The sequence below is a fragment of the Lithobates pipiens genome, unplaced genomic scaffold, assembly GCF_037356315.1.
Source record: "Lithobates pipiens isolate NorthernLeopardFrog02 unplaced genomic scaffold, aLitPip1_a1.2 Scaffold_16, whole genome shotgun sequence".
Taxonomy (NCBI): Eukaryota; Metazoa; Chordata; class Amphibia; order Anura; family Ranidae; genus Lithobates; species Lithobates pipiens.
In genome coordinates this window covers 5,174,697-5,193,518 of record NW_027507748.1, presented here as the reverse complement: position 1 = coordinate 5,193,518, position 18,822 = coordinate 5,174,697, and the positions used below count along the sequence as shown (strand labels likewise).

General features: G+C 44.0%; 1 protein-coding gene across 1 annotated transcript in view; it reads right to left on the bottom strand.

The window, feature by feature from the left end:
* Positions 1-18,822, bottom strand: part of LOC143981557 (T-lymphocyte surface antigen Ly-9-like) — a 55,047-nt gene that overhangs the window by 9,386 nt on the left and 26,839 nt on the right. Inside the window, exons 3-4 of the mRNA XM_077479501.1 lie at positions 16,861-17,106; positions 5,513-5,836 (exon numbers count right to left, since the gene is read on the bottom strand). Of these exons, the coding sequence (XP_077335627.1) occupies positions 5,513-5,836; positions 16,861-17,106 (570 nt within the window). The remainder of the gene's footprint in view (positions 1-5,512; positions 5,837-16,860; positions 17,107-18,822) is intronic.

Genomic DNA, 18,822 nt, shown 5'->3' with positions numbered 1-18,822 from the left:
TTGTAAACGCTATAACTTTTGCGCAAACCAATCAATAATCGCTTATTGCGTTTTTTTTTACCAAAAATATGTAGAAGAATACGTATCGGCCTAAACTGAGAGAAAAAAATGTTTTTTTATATATTTTTGGGGGATATTTATTATAACAAAAAGTAAGAAATAATGAGTTTTTTTCAAAATTGTCGCTCTATTTTTGTTTATATCGCAAAAAATAAAAACCGCAGAGGTGATCAAATACCACCAAAAGAAAGCTCTATTTGTGGGGAAAAAAGGACGTCAATTTTATTTGGGAGCCACGTCGCACAATCGCGCAATTGTCAGTTAAAGCGACGCAGTGCCGAATCGCAAAAAGTGGTCTGGTCCTTGACCAGCAAAATGGTCCGGTCTGAAAGTGGTTAAAGAAAGTTTATTACAAAACGTGGCGTGGCTGTAGAGACCTCTCTTGAGTACACCGCAGCAGCTGGCGGTGTGAGGATTTCTTATAGCGAATTTTGCTTTGATGAGATGTGAGTCGTTTTCTGTTTTGTAATAAACAGGGAATTTGCTTCCTTTGCCCCCCAGAGGCCCAAGCCGCCTTTTGAGTCCCTCAAAAGGTTGTTTACATCTGCCTCTGTTTTAAAGTATCCTGATTCCACCCGGCCATTTGTACTTGAGGTAGACGCTTCCGAAATCACTGTTGGGCAGTTCTCTCCCAATGCCAAAGAACCAAGGCCCTGCTCCACCCAGTGACCTTCTTCCCCGCAAATTATCATCAGCAGAAAAGAACTATGATGTGGGAGATCGGGAACTATTGGCAATAAAATCTGCACTGGAGGAATGGCGATATCTATTGGAAGGAGCAGCTCACCCAATTCTGATTTTCACTGATCATAAGAACCTGGAGTACCTGAGGTTGGCAGAGGTTGAAACCATGGCAAGCCAGGTGGGCATTGTTTTTCTCTGGGTTCTCTTTTCACATCACTTATCGACCAGGTTCTAAAAACACAAAACCTGATGCCCTATCCAGAAATGTTTCATAAATCTAAAGAAATGTCTCCCCCAGATACTATTCTCTCTCCAGGGAACTTCCTTCTAGTACATGAAGATCTGATTTCCCGGATCAAGCAAGCTGCCGTGGGGTGGGCACCCCCCATTGAATCAAAGCTCAAAGCAAAGGTTGCTCTGGTACAAGGACAACATTTTTGTACCCAAGAGCTTACGAGTTTCTATATTGGAGCTTTGTCATGACCATGCATTAGCTGGGCATTTTGGCATAACTAAGACCACTGACCTGGTGCAACAAAGCTTTTGGTGGCCTCAAGTATGCAGAGACTGCAGGAAGTTTGTGGAATCCTGTACCACCTGCATTTGGAACAAAAGCAGTAGAGCTAAGGCCTGGGGATTATTAAAACCATTGCCTGTTCCAGATAGACCATGGAAGATGTTATCCATAGGCCGCGTACACACGGGCGGACTGTTCGCCCAACTTTGTCCGCTGAACAGTGTTTCAGCGGACAGTCCGCTCGTGTGTGGGCTTCAGCGGACAGTTTCAGCGGAAGTCTGACGAACAAAGTTTTTCGGAATTCCCGTTAGACAGTCCGCTGAAACTTGGTTTGAGCGGACAGTCCGCTCGTGTGTAGGCTTGTTCGTCAAACTAAGTTTCGCGCATGCTCAGAAAGGATTTACACGGCGAAGGTTGCATTGCAGTGTATTGGACGTCGAATTTCTCATCCCGTCGTACGTGCCGTTCACGTCATCGCGCAAGTTTTCAGCAGACTGTTCGTTCGTCGTGTGTGGTCAAGTCCGTTCATTCAAATTTTGAACGGACTGTTTGTCAAACAGTTTGACAAACTTAGTTGGGCGAACAGTCCGCCCGTGTGTACGCGGCCATAGACTTCATTGTTGAGATGCCCCCAGCAGAGGACCATACTGCTATCCTTGTGGTGGTAGACCGCTTGTCGAAGATGGCACACTTTATTCCTACGAAAGGCACTCCCTCAGCTCCTGAAACAGCGCAGGTATTCATTAAAGAAATTATTAGACTTCATGGAGTGCTGGCCAACATTGTCTCAGATCGGGGAGTACAATTTACTTCACGATTCTGGAGGTCTTTGTGCGAAGCTCTGAGGATCGAGTTATCATTTTACTCCACTTATCACCCCCAGACAAATGGGCAGACAGAGAGGACCAACCAAACCCTCAAACAATACCTGCATTGCTTTTCTTCATTTGCCCAAGCTGATTGGATCTCTTTGCTTCCTTTGGCTGAATTGACCTACAACAACTCCACATACTCTGCTACAAAACAAACCCAATTTTTCGCCAATTATGGCTTTCATCCATCATTTCTGCCTAGCTCCATCCCGGAATGCCCTGTACCAGAAGTCCATGAAACAATAAACGTTTTCTCCTCCAACAATTAGTTGTTACAAGAAACCATGATCAGGACACAGGAACACAATAAGGAGGTCTTTGACAAGAAGAGACGAGGGGAACTGATTCTAGCACTTGGTAATCTAATATGGTTGTTTACAATGAATCTAAAGAAATTAGCGTGTGGCACCTTAAAAAAGGGCCATGTAGCTACCTTGTTCACAGGAAGGAGGGAACTATTTCCTCCAGACATCTTTTGGATGTACTTATCACGATCATCCCCAAACAAACATTCTCCATTAAAAGGAAAACCAGCAGTCATCCTTTTACAAGGGAGCTCTGCTGACCAGCCTTTTAGCCGTAAAATTCTGTACATGTGCTCAAACTCCCTCTAGGTTGTAATGCAGTTCTCAATATATATGTATATGACAAGGTAAGTTTGCTTTATAGTGAATAGTAAAGTCTCTTGACTTCTTCCTCTTCAGCAAGCTTTATTAAACTGCAGTATTTGTAATCCAGAGAACAAGTGAGTAGCAATTTATAATAAAGGTGACATGTAGATAACTGTGTGCTCAGTTATATAAAGCACCTGTAGAGAACTTCTTTCTTGCTGAAACATGCAGCTCAAAGGTAACACTAAAGTACAGAGATAACAAACTCTGGGACCTATTTGCACAGTAACAAAGTATTAAATCAATCTGGGCAACTGCCCGCTCACCACACAAGGCCCAGATGCTTGTACTGCTCCGCTTCTGATATATCAGTCCCGCTCCAAGCCAGCACCATCACACCACACTGTCCTTCTGATGGTTGGTGACTGTCATGAAGGAAACATTCGGGTTATCTTGAGCCGTCTGATCCGTCCAATGCTGATCCAGCAAACTGTGTTCCGGAATTCCTTAGAGGCCACCCGATTTCACTCCGTGTCACACAGGCCGCAGTCTTTCAATCGCACACCCACAGCATGCCTGTCCCTTATATCTGCTTACCCAGCAGGCTATTCAGTGGCTTGGCCTTGTGGGTAGGTAAGTGGGGTATTGTGGGTAGGTAGTTCCTTGACTGATTTGAACAAATGAGTCGCTTCCTCATTCACTACATCTCCCACAATGCTTTGTATTATGGATTAATGAAACCAAACAAAAATCTTAGTAACATTAATTAGAATGGACACTAGAGGGAGGCAAACTATTGTTTAAAGAACATCACATATTTACATAGCAACTTTGGTGGCAAAAACTCCTGCGCTACATATCCTATGGAGGAAAGCAGGTTTCCTACCTGAGCACGACCTTAACTTGTCCAGTGGACAATACACAGGTCTTTAAGGATCCTACAGATAAGAAGCTGGAAGCCTTTTTAAAGGCATCCTTCTTCCTGGCAGGTTCTGCTATTCAGCCCAAAGTAGCAGCAATTGGGGTCTGTCAAGCCTTGAAGGATCAGACTAGACAGCCCAATAGACCGGAGGATTCTGTTCAGGGTGGAGCAGATCTGCCTCAGGCTCTTTGCTTGCTATAGATGCCCTTAAAGACTCCAAGCAGCAGATCTCCCGCATGGCTCTTTTGTCTGTGCACATGTACAGAATGTTCCAGCAATTTTTCCCTGTAAACCAGCCAAAGCTGATGCCAGGTCCTCTATAGTAATAAATTCCAAGTTAGTAGTACTGGTAGTAGCCACAATGCCGGATAGAGAAAGCGGCTCAGATTCCCCGGCGACATCCAGTCTTTCAGGAGAGTCTATTGCAGCAGAGTTTCGTTTAGCCTCTACAGGGGCCACTGATGGAACACATGTGTCCTTTTGCTGCAGCGCTCCCCACAGAACGTTTCCTTGGAAGACATGGGTTGTTGAAGCAATGGTAACTGGCTTTGTGACAATACACAAGTTCCTCAGTACCATAATTCCCCCTTGGAAGAATCTTATACAATGAATTGTTCTTCCAGCTACTGCAACATAATTAGGCTGTGTCTGTCATCACCCATAGGACTCGCATGTCAGCCAGGACAGACAGCTCCATGTCCCTTCCACTGGCCAGCAACATTTTAGATAATAATTGGACCCTGGTTTTTCACAGGGCCCCTTACCACCTCTGTGCTATATATCCCATCTCTGATGCTGAGCTGTATACTCTGTCCTGTGATACTGAGCTGTATACTCCTGCCATTATGGGTGGAAGCAAGTGGAATACAGGGGACAGCGTGGGTGGATTATATAAGGGGTGGGGCTTATGCAAAGTGGGAGGGGTCAAAAAAGGGGGCAGGGTCTGCTGTCCCCCATCCTAAAACGTCCCCAGCCACCACTGCTATAAATACTCTGAGACACAGAGCTGCTGGGTTATTTCCTGCAGAGGATCAGTCCAGCCTGGAGGGTTTGCTGCCCTCTGGGCAGTGCTGCCATGTGCTTGCTGTTCATGAGGCCTTGGGTGGGTGACCTGAGGGCCTGGATGCTGATGCTACAGAGAGCTGACTGAGGGGTTGTCTTCTGAAGATGCAGTCTGGTATCCCAGGAGAAAGGTGTGCCATAGATGTTGGAAGGAGGAAACCAACTTTCCTTAAACATTTATGAGTACAGGCTGTTGAGAGATAATAGAGACCTTCGGGCTGCTGCCACGATTTGTGTTAGAGGGTCAGCTGTGTGTTTGCTAAAGGGGGCATTGGTTGGTGTCCTGAAGAGCTCAGTCTATCTAGTTCTCTGTGAAGGGGCTCTGCTCTTGGTGTTCTAGAGAAGAAGCTTGTGTGCTTTACCTGCTTCTGCCACAAAGCCAAGTCTCCAGTTTGCTATATGCAAGGACTTCTGCTTCAGTCCTACAGAAGGGAGTTCACTGTCCTCAACCTGTACATAGTTCTCTTTTAGGAGTATCCCACTCCATTCCCTCATCCCTATCCCAGTTACTACAAATATAAAAAAACACCAAAAACAACAGCCCTAGACTGGTTATTGAGCTGAAGAGTGGATGTGACCATGTGTCTGGCTGCGGGGCAATTTCTGGGAAAAAAGAACCTGGGCAATTTCCAGCGGCTCCTCCAGGGGTAGCGATGCACAGTACTTGTATAGTTGGATACAAACGCAGCATGGGTACAGTAAAAGGTGGGGGACGGCTCGGTTCTATAACTTATCCTCTATTGGGGTGTATCCAGAATCAGCAGACATCTGGATGTTCACTCACCTAATACGTGGAGCTGAAATTCCTTCTCTGTATTTCTATTATTATTTAGATGGTAAGTGATGACGTTATAGAGTCCAGAGTCCTGGTGGGTGACACGATGGAGAATCAGACTCCCGTTATCGGACAGGGAACATGCAGGCTTCTTGCAGTCCATCTTCTGGCAGCTATTGGTCACCTCTGCAATGTGATTCGGAAATGGATCGGCCGATGACTGATACCTCCATATCAATCTATTACAGAACTGTCCACTTGTACGATCTAGCCTCGTCTCCAGAGGAATCACAATCTTCTCTTCAGCAGCAACATACAAGTCCTGGGGATCGGCTGGAAATACAGGAGAAAGTCAGTGATTTATAGAAACATTCCCAGTCATACACAGGCATCACTCCGACACCATTCCTCATTGCTCAGCGGAGTTCCTGCCTGTTTCTGCAATCTTATTTTAGTGAAATAAAATGAACTAGGGACTAGGGAAGAGCACAAAATTGTACACAGTACCTACCAAACTGATGGTCCTGGATCACAGGACACTGGTCCCCCCCCGCCCATGTGTAAGCAGCCCTGATTTGCTGGCAACCAAGCTGGCCAGGTGCTCCTCTCATATCCTTCATGCTCAGAGATTGAGCAGGGTACACACACACCTGTATAGGGAGAACCTCAACCATCTTTGCTGTTCACATTCTCCTGGCCTGAGGTCCACAACCAAGAGTGAAGGAAAGTAGACTTTTCATGATTTTACTGCAATAGCAACATATCCCAAAATATAACATTACATTCTCTCGCTCCATAGCTCTATCTTTGCTACTCACATTCTCCTGGCCCGAGGTCCACAGCCAAAAGGAAGGAAAGTCCCCCAAGTAACCTTTTAATGATTTTACTGCAATAGCAACATATCCCAAAACTTAACATTACCATAGTTGCCAACATTGTCAAAAAAAATTTAGGGATATTTTTTTTGGTTGTAGGTGGAGTCGCATTATAATTAGGGGGCGGTGCATGCATTAGTAGGCATGGCATAGGGGGAAGAAAAATCAGCGCACATCATGCCTTGCCGAAAACGGGCGTGGTTTGTGTGAAATAGTGGGTGTGGCTTAATGGGCATGACTTGAAGGGGGTGTGGTTAGAGCCTGAGATGAACGAGGGATGGAGGGAGAAACAAAGGGAGAAAGAAAGGGATGGAGGGACAGCAGGCCAGATCCTACAGCACAATAGAAATATGGGTATTTCAGAAAGTTTAGCAATCAGCAGATAAAGATACTTCAAACACCCAGAGTTGGTGCTTCAATCATCCTGGCACCATGGTTGTTATGGTGTCAGAATGATTGAAGCGCATTATTATTACATTGTAATATAAAATTAAATAGTTCAACTCACCATAGTTCCACTCACCATAATGCCAAACCAGTGGGAGCCCCAAATGTGTCACTTGTCATGTGGCCTGCCACCAGATGCTGTCAGCTGTCCCCAGTGGAGTGCCTCCTTACATCTCAGTGTCCCCAGCGGAGTGCCTCCTTACATCTCAGTGTCCCCAGCGGAGTGCCTCCTTACATCTGTGTCCCCCGCGGAGTGCCTCCTTACATCTCAGGTCGGTCAGTATGCAGTGTTGCAGTGTAGGGGTCCCTCTATAATAGGGGGTAGGTGAGTGTGGGGGTCCCTCTAAATTTAGGACTCATTTTTTAAACAGAGAACAAAGATTATTATGAAAAAAAAAATTATTATGTTACAGTATCATATTTTATAGAGAAAGCGATCTGGACAGTCTGGGATAAAAAGATGTAGTGGCGCACAATTTGGAATAGCCTATAAAGGGGCACTATGGGGGCACAAGTAATATGATGAAAAATTATAAAAATGGGGTCTGCGAAAAAAAAAAAAAGTATTATTAAAATAATATATTATTACCCTTTACGGATATAGATCTGTAAATTCCTAGCAGGACGAAGGGAGCCAAGTGTCTATTATATTTCTCCAGCCAGAAAAGGAGAAGCTCAAAAAGAAGGAGAAAAGTTTGGTATGGAGAACCAAACATGTTTATAGTAAACTGAAGCCAGCAGGGCGGATGTTAAATAAGGTTCCCTATAAGTGAAAAGAGAATTTTCTTTTTTAAAACCATAAGATAGACTTGAAGAACGATTTTATAGAAAAATTAGTTTTTCAGTATATATAAAAAATCCATTCAATTTTATTTGCTCAAAAGCAAATATGGACTCACCGCCAAAGGTATAGGCAAACAGATGAAGACCCACAATTTTAAACGTCCTCCAATGAGCGGTGCCAAAAAATTAATAGCAAAACGCCTATGCTATTAAAAAAGGGGAGATAGCAGCAATGAAACCGACTGGCCTGGAATGATAAAAATCATAGGTAGAAGGATAATCGGAGAATTGGCTTTAAAAGCAACAAATGTAACAAAGTAGTTAGGGAGTCATTAGACATCGTACCTGAATACTGGGATCTCTCCAGTGGGTGCCGGTCTGTCTTCTAGTATTGTTTTCTACAAACCGATATCACGGTAAGACACGCCGGGGGCGTGTCTTAAATACATGTGTCCCGTCCATAGGCGCCCAATCGGCGTATTGCCGATATGGCGTCATTAGGACCGGGCAAGCCTCCAGCCGCGCACGCGCCTGCCACCACAACATTGCGCCTGCGCATTGAGGTCTAAAAAGAACAGTACGCAAAGGGGGATATCATGCAGTGAAGCTGAATGGAACATAGCCACTCTAACGAACCGGTCCATCGCGTCACAAAGGCAACATGAGCCTGTGACGCTGGGTGGCCGCATAGTGCCCAAAGCTAAACCCATATGCCCCGACACATCAGTCAGCCAATTACATGTCCAGAGAACAAATATAGTATAATAAATATAGATTTCAATTTAATAAACTGTATACAACACGTAGTTTGTTTAATTTGATCTATGGGCAAAAAAAACCCCCAAAAAAACGTTTATTTTATCAAATGACATTATAGCATCAATTGATTAATAAATATAAGCAAAATAGGACTTTTTACATGTAAGGGCTATATGACTGGGTCTCGTCTGAGTTGCATTGAGTCGCTCGATCCATGTGGTTTCTTTAAGAATTTGTTTATCCCAATCACCTCCTCGTGGATTCTGAGGGATCGCAGCGAGGGCAATAAATGATATGACAGAGGTGTCAAATTTGTGATATAGGTCTAAATGTCTACTTACTGACGTAATCATTTTTCCTCCTGTAGAGTAATATACATGGTCTTTAATGCGGGAACGAAAATGTCTAATCGTTTTTCCCACATAGAAAGCAGAACATTTGCATAACATGAGGTAAGACCAGTCCACGAGTATCACAGTCAGCATTAGGAATAAACTGTTCACCATTAGGTAGTGTAAAACATTGACCTGTCTGGATCCAGGGACAAAATTAACATTTGCCACATCTATATATTCCATGTCAAGATTGGTTTTGAGGTGCAATGGAAAAATGACTGGACGTGAGTTTATCATGTAGATATTTAGATTTTCAAAAAGTAATGTTTGGAGAATTGTTTACATATTTAGCAAGGATAAGATCCTCACGTAGTATAGACCAATGTAAGGCCAATATTGCACGCAACTCAGAATGATGGTTGGAAAATCTCTTAATGAATCTTAAGCCACGTACACACGGGCGGACTGTATGGCCTACTTAGTCCGTCATACAATCCGACGGACAGTCCGTCATACTTTTGAATGAACGGACTTGACCACACACGGATGCACAAACAGTCCGTGGAAAGCTTGCGCGATGACGTGTACAGCACGTACGATGGGACTAGAAATAGGAAGTCCAATACACAGCAAAGCACCCTTCCGCCGTGTAAATCCTTTCTGAGCATGCGCCATTCTTAGTCCGTCGAACTAGCCTACTGACCAGCGGATTGTCCGCTGAAACCAAAGTATGACGGACAGAATTTCGAAAAATGAAATGTGTTTCGATGGACTAAGTAGGCCATACAGTCCGCCCGTGTGTACGTGGCATTACAGTTGAAGTCTGATCATTGGTCTTTTGCTTGTACAATAGGGAGTTTTATGATTGACGTAGGGCTCTGTTATATTCTCTGCGTAAAATGGATTTGCTATACCCCCTATCTTTCAAGCGGTCACGTAATAAATTAGCTTGAATTTGAAATTCCTCCATATGGGTACAATTGCGGCGCAGTCTGACATACTGTGCATATGGTATGCTGCGTATAAGTGTATCAGGGTGTGCACTTGCTGCATGCAGGAGTGTATTGCCTGCTGTCTCCTTCCTAGAAAGGGTAGAGGCAATACATCCTGCATCATCTTTAAAAATAGTAAGATCAAGAAATGTGATTTTTGAGACATGACCTTAAATTTAAGATTAAAGGAATTTTGATTCAACCTAACAACAAAGGACTCGAGTTCATCAGAAGTACCTGTCCAGATGATGAATGCGTCATCGATGTATCGCAGCCAGCATAACGCTTGGCTGGTATACATCAACAAGGCATCATCTGAAAATATATTTCGCTCCCACCCCACCAGGTACAGGTTGGCGTAGGCCGGGGCACAGCAAGAGCCCATGGCCACCCCCTGTACCTGGAGTTAGTGGGACTCTTTAAATAAAAAACAATTACGTGTAAGTATGAATTGTAATAAGTCCAATAGGAATTCACAGAATTCCCATCGATGATGGTCTTGTTCCCGTAGGAAGGTACGTGCTGTCCTAATGCCTTGCTCGTGGGGGATGCTGGAGTACAGTGCCTCCACGTCCAAAGTCACGAGCAGGGCATCAGGAGGCACTACCATTCCTTTGATATGTTTTAATAGATCAAGTGTATGCTTGATGTATGAAGGCATCAGGATAGAGTCCACTAAACGGCTTGCATTTTCCGTAAGAGAACCGATTCCTGATATTCCTGGGGGGATAGTAGAATGCTTGTGTATCTTGGGTAGGGCATAGAATGTTGCTATTTTGAGATTTTTTACATTCTGGTATTCATAGGTATCCTTATCAATAAGGCTTTTCTGATAGGCAAGGTCGATGATCTGTAGATATTCATTTTTAAAAGATTGAATTTGTGTTGCAGGAATTTGTGTATACCACAAGTCAAAGTACACTTGATGCACATATTGCTCAATCTACCAATCCTCCGTCAAATTTTCAAATACTCCCCAACACTCATCCTCTCACGTAAATTCAAACCCTGATGTGATCAACCTCACTCCTTACACTTTTACTACACAAGAACTGGATGTTCTTCGTTTAGGTCTTAGCTTTTGTCCATCTATGGACATCGACAAATATGAAGTAATTAAAGATCTTTATCTATTCTCACGCAATTTAACATACTAATTTCTTTTTAATGGTGACCGTCTCCGTTCATTGCAAGATAAACAAATTTCTGACCAAGTAAAAAATTACACTATGGATGATTTCAGAGCCCTCCGGGACTTAATACTCCTGCAGGAAAATAAATCTATGGACCTAACAGATCATGAGACAGCATTAATAGCTAATCCCCCTGACCCGGTGTTTTCCAAATTTAAATCAAAATCTCAACGTTTTCTTGATCTTACGTTTAACCCCAACATCTGCGCCTCTTCCTGAAGGGTACTGTTAATGCCATTAAACAACTATGCCTAGTAATCTTACTCGATCACAAATACAAGCGATTCAGCGACTACGAAAACATACAGAGCTTGAAATTAAAGCTGCCGATAAAGGCGGCAATATTGTACTGATGACTAAGGCCATGTATACAACCATGGCCCTCAAAATTCTATGCAATAGAGAATGGTATACACAAATTCCTGCAACACAAATTCAATCTTTTAAAAATGAATATCTACAGATCATCGGCCTTGCCTATCAGAAAAACCTTATTGATAAGGATACCTATGAATACCTGAATGTAAAAAATCCCAAAATGGTAACATTCTATACCCTACCCAAGATACACAAGCATTCTACTATCCCCCCAGGAAGGCCGATAATATCAGGAATTGGTTCTCTTACGTAAAATGCAAGCCGCTTAGTGGGCTCTATCCTGATGTCACATGAATTAGCCCTACCTTCATACATCAAAGATACACTTGATCTATTACAACATATGGAAGGAATGGTCGTGCCTCCTGATGCCCTGCTTGTGACTTTGGACGTGGAGGCACTGTACTCCAGCATCCTCCACAAGCAGGGCGTCAGGATCGCACGTACCTTCCTACGGGAACAAGACCATTATTGACGGGAATTCTGTGAATTCATATTGGACTTATTACAATTCATACTTACACGTAATTGTTTTTTATTTAAAGAGTCCCACTACCGCCAGGTGCCGGGGTGGCCATGGGCAAATTCTGTGCCCCGGCCTACGCCAACCTGTACCTGGGGAGGTGGGAGTGAAAAGTATTTTCAGATGCCTTGTCAATGTATACCAGCAAAGCGTTAGGCCGCGTACACACGGGCGGACTGTTCGCCCAACTTTGTCCGCTGAACAGTGTTTCAGCGGACAGTCCGCTCGTGTGTGGGCTTCAGCGGACAGTTTCAGCGGACAGTTTGACGAACAAAGTTTTTCGGAAATTCCGAAAAACTGTCCGCTGAAACTTTGTTTGAGCGAACAGTCCGCCCGTGTGTAGGCATGTTCGACAAACTAAGTTGCGCGCATGCTCAGAAAGGCTTAACACGCCGAAAATTATAATGCAGTGTATAGGAAGTCGTATTTTTCGTCCCGTCGTACGTGCCGTTCACGTCATCGCGCACGGTTTCAGCAAACTGTTCGTTCGTCGTGTGTGGCCATGTCCGTCCATGCTAATTTTGAGCGGACTGTTTGCCGAAACTGTTTGACGGACAAAGTTGGGCGAACAGTCCCCACGTGTGTACGCGGCCTCATGCTGGCTGCGATACATTGATGATATATTCATCATCTGGACAGGTACTTCTGATGAACTCGAGTCCTTTGTTGTTAGGTTGAATCATAATTCCTTTAATCTTAAATTTAAGGTAGCCAGTCATGTCTCAAAAATCACATTTCTTGATCTTACTATTTTTAAAGATGATGCAGGATGTATTGCCTCTACCCTTTTTAGGAAGGAGACAGCAGGCAATACACTCCTGCATGCAGCAAGTGCACACCCTGATACACTTATACGCAGCATACCATATGCACAGTATGTCAGACTGCGCCGCAATTGTACCCATATGGAGGAATTTCAAATTCAAGCTAATTTATTACGTGACCACTTGAAACATAGGGGGTATAGAAAATTCATTTTACGCAGAGCCCTATGTCAATCACGAAACTCCTTATTGTACAAGCAAAAGATTTATGATCAGTCTTCAACTGTAAGATTCATTACCAGATTTTCCAACCATCATTCTGAGTTGCGTGCAATATTGGCCTCACATTGGTCTATACTACGCGAGGATCCTATCCTTGCTAAATATGTAAACAATTCTCCAAACATTACTTTTCGAAAATCTAGATCTCTACGTAATAAACTCACGTCCAGTCATTTTTCCATTGCAACACAAAACCGATCTCGACATGGAATATATAGATGTGGCAAATGTTAATTTTGTCCCTGGATCCAGACAGGTCAATGTTTTACACTACCTAATGGTGAACAGTTTATTCCTAATTTTTATGCTGACTGTGATACTCGTGGACTGGTCTACCTCATGTTATGCAAATGTTCTGCTTTCTATGTGGGCAAAACGATTAGACATTTTCGTTCCCACATTAAAGACCATGTATATTACTCTACAGGCGGAAAAATGATTACATCAGTAAGTAGACATTTAGACCTATACCACAAATTTGACACCTCTCATATCATTTATTGCTCTCGCTGTGATCCCTCAGAATTCACAAGGAGGCGATTGGGATAAACAAATTCTTAAAAAAAGAAAGCACATGGATTGAGCGACTCAATGCAACTTATGCCCCGGGTATTAACGAGACCCAGTCATATAGACCTTACCTTTAAAAAGTCCTATTTTGTTTATATTTATTAATAAATTGATGCTATAATGTCATTTGATAAAATAAAAGTTTTTTTTGCCCATTGATCAAATTAAACTATGTGTTGTAACCAGTTTATTAAATTGAAATCTATATTTATTATACTATATTTGTTCTCTGGACATGTAATTGGTTGACTGATGTGTCGGGGCATATGGGTTTAGCTTTGGGCACTACGCGGCCACCCAGCGTCACAGGCTCATGTTGCCTTTGTGACACGATGGACCGGTTCGTTAGAGTGGCTATGTTCCATCTGCCTGTCCGTCCGGTCTTCTCCAGCTTCACTGCGTCATATCCCTCTTTGCGTACTGTTCTTTTTAGATCTCAATGCGCAGGCGTAATGTTGTGTTGGCGGGCGCATGCGCGGCTGGAGGCTTGGCCAGTCCTAATGACGCCATATCGCCAATACGCCGATTGGGTACCTATGACACATGTATTTATGATACGCCCCCCGGCGTGTCTCAACGTGATATCTGTTTGTAGAAACCAATACTGGCAGACAGAGCTGCACCCACTGGAGAGATCCCAGTATTCAGGTACGATGTCTAATGACTCCCTAACTACTTTGTTACATTTGTTGCTTTTAAAGCCAATTCTCCGATTATCCTTCTACCTATGATTTTTATCATTCTAGGCCAGTCGGTTTCATTGCTGCTACCCCCCCCCCCCCCCCTTTTTTAATAGCAGAGGCATTCTGCTATTAATATTTTGCCACCGCTCATTGGAGGACGTTTAAAATTGTGGGTCTTCCCTCGTTTGCCTATACCTTTGGCGGTGAGTCTATATTTGCTTTTGAGCAAACAAAATTAAATGGATTTTTTATATATACTGAAAAACAAATTTTTCTATAAAATCTTGCTTCAAGTCTATCTTATGGTTTTAAAAAAGAAAATTCTCTTTTCACTTTTAGGGAACCTTATTTAACATCCGCCCTGCTGGCTTCAGTTTACTATAAACACGTTTGGTTCTCCATATCAAACTTTTCTCCTTCCTTTTGAGCTTCTCCCTTTCTGGCTGGAGAAATATAATAGACACTTGGCTCCCTTCGTCCTGCTAGGAATTTACAGATCTATATCCGTTAAGGGTAATAATAAATTATTTTAATAATATTTTTTTTTTCTCGTAGACCCCATTTTTATAATTTTTCATCATATTACTTGTTCCCCCATAGTGCTCCTTTATAAGCTATTCCAAATTGTGCGCCGCTACATCTTTTTAGCCCAGACTGTCCAGATCACTTTCTCTATAAAATATGATACTGTAACATAATCTTTTTTTTTTTCATATTAAATAATCTTTGTTGTTCTCTGCTTAAAAAAATTGTCATAAGTTTGCTCCAGAAGAAGCGTAAAGGTACGAGAAACATGTCGGGCACGAATCCAGCATCAGCACTTTGTCATCTCTGATGTTCCGCTATTTTGTCAATTATATCAAAGTCTTGGATTACCTACTATTGAAGAAAACATCCTTTGTGTCTTAGTAACTATATTATGACTACAATATTAATAGTGGTAACATCGTTTGTTGATGAACTCTTGACTGTTTATGACTTTCTTTCTTTTTAATATTTATTTATGTAAATGTTTTATCTGTAAATAAAATTATATCTTTTTAACAATGAAATCCTTTGTAATAGTGCCTAGAAAGTCCATAGCCCCTCTCTCCATTCTTCTTTTTTTCCTGTTAATTATGTCTCTCCCATTGTGTGCCTCCTAGGTGTGCATTCCCATTGTTTATTGAGTCATCTATTGTTTCTGTTTGTCTGATCATTTCTTGGAGAGGTAATTAATATTGTGACCACTGTACCTTGTTATAGAACATGAACTCTCATGGCATCCCAGTCTTAGTCCGTAGAGTTCAATATTGAGTTGGCCCACCCTTTGGCACCAATAATCTTTGCAGATGTCTGTAATGCCGCGTACACACGATCAAACAATCGAGTGGAAAAGTCCACTCCAGGAGAAGAAGAAGAAGAAGAACGGAAGGCGGCGGCGGCGACAGAAGACCGGGCCACCGCCTGTAAAAGAGCTAGAAGAAGGCGCGGTGGACTGGCAGAAGAACCGAAGAGGGGGACAAGACCCCCGAAGTCGGGAGAAGAGGCCGGCGGCGGGGAGGAAGAAAGCCGGACTCCTCCGCTAGTAAAAGAGCTACACACACATAGCGGAGGAGTCCGGCGAGAAGACCCCCAAAGACGGAAGACCCCCGGAGCTGTGCAATAAAATATTTTTTCCCTGTGTTGTGTTTTTTTTTGTACTTTATTTCACAGGTGAATGGGTAGGGGTACATTGTACCCCATACTCATTCACATAGGGTGGGGGGGCCGGTATCTGGGGTCCCCTTTTTAAAGAGGGCTCCCGGATTCCGATAAGCCCCCTGCCCGCAAACCCCCGACAACCAACGGCCAGGGTTGTCGGGAAGAGGCCCTTGTCCTCATCAACATGGCCCCCCCTTCCCCAATGCACCCTCCATGTTGAGGGCACGCGGCCTGGTACGGCTCGGGGGGGCGCTCACTCGTCCCCCCCTTTCCTGGCCGGCCGGGTAGCATGCTCGGACAAGGGTCTGATGTGGACCTGGGGGGACCCCCACACCGATTTTTTTCGGCATTGGGGTTCCCCTTTGAGTCCGTACCAGGCGGCGGGGCCAGCAATGTATCCTTCGCGGGCCCCGCCTACCTGGAGTTGCGCTCGAAATGAGCGGACTTTCCTCCGCGTGTGTGGGCGAGTCCGTTCATTTCAAAATCAGGGCGGATAGTACGGCGGACTTTGTACGCCGTATTAGTCTGCTGAAAAAGTGCCGTGTGTGGGCAAGTACCAGTGGGAGTACCATCAAAGACCAAAAAGCTGTATGTTTAATAAAGTTGCCGTTACAAATGTTATTTGAAAATATTTACATTTTGGTTAATAAAATAAGGCTGCTATGGCCTTTTAAAACTCCAAATCCATGTGTGGTCTGGCCATTTGAGGGTGATAAAAGGTGGGCATGGGTAAGTTGGGTGTAAAAAGGTATGGGGTTGAGGTTGGTGATATCTGAGCTACACTGGTCATGCTCTGATATCTCAGATAACCGATCTTTACAATTGTTGTGAGCAGAATGTACAATACGTGGAACCTTGAGGTGGATGGGCTACTATAGCAGAAGACCATGTTGGGTTCCTGTCAGCTAAGAACAGGAAGCTGAGGCTGCAGTGGGCACTGGATCACCAGAACCAGACAGACTGGACAAATGTAGCCTGGTGTGATGAATCTTCATTTCTGATAAGTTCCACATATGTTAGGCCAGTCAATGGATCTAAAGCTAAAAGAACACTTGTTGGCTATGTCAGATGTTGGACATGTTCTACTCACCTTGACAGGACTTGCGGAAGACATTTGTCATCTTCTGGCTGACCTTGTTGTTTGCAGAGCAGCTAATGTTCCAGGGAGGAGGCAACAGCGTTGTCACGTTGATAAGACCCATTTCAGACTCCCTGAACTCTTCTCTATTGATGGTGAGAAGGATTTGGGGTTTTGTCCCATTCTCCACAGCACATGTGACCAGAAGACTGTCATTGGAGAGACATTGGAGCGTCACAACAGGATCCGATACAACATCTGAGATTAAGAGATGGAGGTAAAGGGAGAACAAGGAGGGAAAGAAAGAGAGAAGAGACAATTAAATAAAGTAAAAAAAATGCCATAAGTTAACAAAAGTCTTATAGGCATTGGGCGAAACCTGGGGGAGATTTCTACCGGCTGGAAATTGGATCAATGTGAGTCACATTTCATGGAGAACTAAGAAAGAGGGTCAAAAAATGTGAAGTTGTGTTGCTGGTCCTCCAGTCTTGGCCAACATGATCATTGTAATGGGAAATCCAGCTGCTGCCAGATATTGCATGAATATTTGTGTATATATGTGTTTAGTTGCTCCTGTAGAGCAGCCGCCATATACCATAGAGCAGGGATATGTAATCAGCGGACCTCCAGCTGTTGCAAAACTACAAGTCCCATCATGCCTCTGCCTCTGAGTGTAATGCTGGTGGCTGTCAGAGTCTTGCTATGCCTCATGGGACTTGTAGTTCTGCAACAGCTGGAGGTCCACTAATTGCATATCCCTGCCATAGAGGATATGCACTAACCCTGAAGCTCACATTTGCTTCTGAGAGGGCACCCTGTTTATTTATACCTGGTTCATTTATATACAACTTCATTTTTTCCTTGTCTATAGGAAGCTAGAAACAGCCAACAACCGGGTAACATTAAATAATCCTTGGACTGCACATTCTCAATATTCCCAGAATGCCATCCACAAAAACAAAAATTTCATATATTGCCATTTACCTGTCCTTAGATCGTAGATTCAGGGGTTTTTTTAAGGTTAAAAGAAGGTCAGGTTTAAAAAAGCAAACATTTATACTCCGCTAGGTGGATGCAGCATTGGTCCGATGCTGTGTCTGTCCCTTGCTGCCTATAAGACTGAGAACTGAGTGATTAAACACTGCTGATTGCTCAGTTCTCAGTCTTCAGTCTGCAGAGAGCCAATGACTGTCAATCACCAGCTCTCTGCTGTGCCCCTCCAGTGCTCACTGGAGCTCTGGGATTTGGAGGGGACAGGATGGCTGGCTTCAGGCTCTTAGCAGCATGCTGAGAGGCTGAGCCAGCTACTGGTCATGCTTCAGGTGGATCCTGGCAATATAGTTAGAATCCTGGATCGGATGTGTGATGTCAGCCAACAGTGGGCCATAGGAGTGTCGGGTGGTTCCAGTCTGCTGATCCAGTCCCAGCCTGCGGTGCCTGTCTGCTGTTCCAGTTGTTCTGGTCCCAGTCCGCTGAGTCCAGTTCCAGCCTGCAGTGCCAGTTCCGACCTGAATCTCCTGAACCTCTGGACTGACTTTCTGCTGTTGATCCTACCACTCTTCACTCCTGTGCTTCCTGTCTATCCTATCAGGGGCCTCAAGTCGGAGGAGTAAGAGAGGCCTCTTCTGAAATTTGGCTCACCTACTAGGTACGTAACAGTAGCAAACAGCCATGTCTGAGGCCGAGCAAGGAGCCTCTCCAATGCAGGAACTTTGCTTGTACCTGGCAGACCTGACCCAGGCTGTCAAGAGCCTTCAGGAAGGTTATACTCAGATGGAGGGATGGGTTCAAGTACTGTCCTCTCCCACCGGGATCCAGGAATCCTCTCAAGCCTCGACTTCTTCAACTGGTACCACGCCCCCTCCTATGGTTGTGATGATTCCACCTGAACCAAGAGTTCCCACACCTGGAAAGTTCTCCGGGGAAGGAAGCAAATTCAGGGCATTTCTCAATACCTGTGAACTTTACTTTCCC